Source organism: Camelina sativa, unplaced genomic scaffold, assembly GCF_000633955.1.
Source record: "Camelina sativa cultivar DH55 unplaced genomic scaffold, Cs unpScaffold01858, whole genome shotgun sequence".
NCBI lineage: Eukaryota > Viridiplantae > Streptophyta > Magnoliopsida > Brassicales > Brassicaceae > Camelina > Camelina sativa.
The window spans coordinates 1-636 of record NW_010922975.1 but is presented as its reverse complement, the minus strand read 5'-3'; the positions used below and the strand labels follow the sequence as shown (position 1 = coordinate 636).

General features: G+C 42.1%; 2 protein-coding genes across 2 annotated transcripts in view; one reads left to right on the top strand and one right to left on the bottom strand.

The window, feature by feature from the left end:
• The window catches only part of LOC104774193 (programmed cell death 6-interacting protein-like), a 2663-nt gene extending 2584 nt beyond the window's left edge, over positions 1-79 (top strand). Inside the window, exon 8 of the mRNA XM_010498852.1 lies at positions 45-79. Within this exon, the coding sequence (XP_010497154.1) occupies positions 45-79 (35 nt within the window). The remainder of the gene's footprint in view (positions 1-44) is intronic.
• Positions 80-86: 7 nt separating this feature from the next.
• LOC104774192 (salicylate/benzoate carboxyl methyltransferase-like) lies at positions 87-630 on the bottom strand. Its single transcript, XM_010498851.1, has 2 exons — positions 596-630; positions 87-518 (listed from the first exon to the last, which is right to left on the bottom strand). The coding sequence occupies exons 1-2, from the start codon at positions 611-613 to the stop codon at positions 171-173; spliced, it is 366 nt and encodes a 121-aa protein (XP_010497153.1). The 5' UTR covers positions 614-630; the 3' UTR covers positions 87-170.
• Between the last annotated feature and the right edge of the window lie 6 nt (positions 631-636).

Sequence of the window (636 nt, the reverse complement as noted above, 5' to 3'; positions counted from 1 at the left end):
CCTTTGATATGTTTCTTGAATGACGTTGAATTTTTGTTTAATAGTGACTCAAATTCTTTATTCAAAAGTAGAGAGATGATATGATGGATGAAAGTTGTGTAAAGCACATTATTCATATATATAGATAAAGGTAAATCATTCCTTATGGATTGCATAATAGAGAACATATATCAGATGTCACTACAGCGACTGAGAAGTGCAAAGATCATGATGGATCTGTGGGTTTGAGGCTGGAGGATGAAAGAGGAATGAGCAAGTTTGAGGGCGTAGCGATCAAACAGATCGTCGAGGATTTGGTGGCCAAAGTGGGTGCGAACGAGACCTTCCAGCACCGCTCTCAAGTACAGAACCCTAGACTCAAGGTCAGGCATGGTGTCTTGCGCGCCCATGCTCCCCAGTGTCTCTATTTTATCAATTTTCAACTCTCCGTTGCTTCTGATGATGTCTTCCAGTTCCTTTGGTGTTGAGTAATATATGGGAAGGTTGAAACTGTCCACCTCCTCCTCCTTTATTCTTCCCTGCACAGACAAGTAGTTTAGGTCATTTTAACCTGTCGTCATGCGTTCTTATTTCTTACGGGAAACCACCAAAGTACCTCTCTGGCCATGTCCATGAGGCATGAACCCAACAAATCGA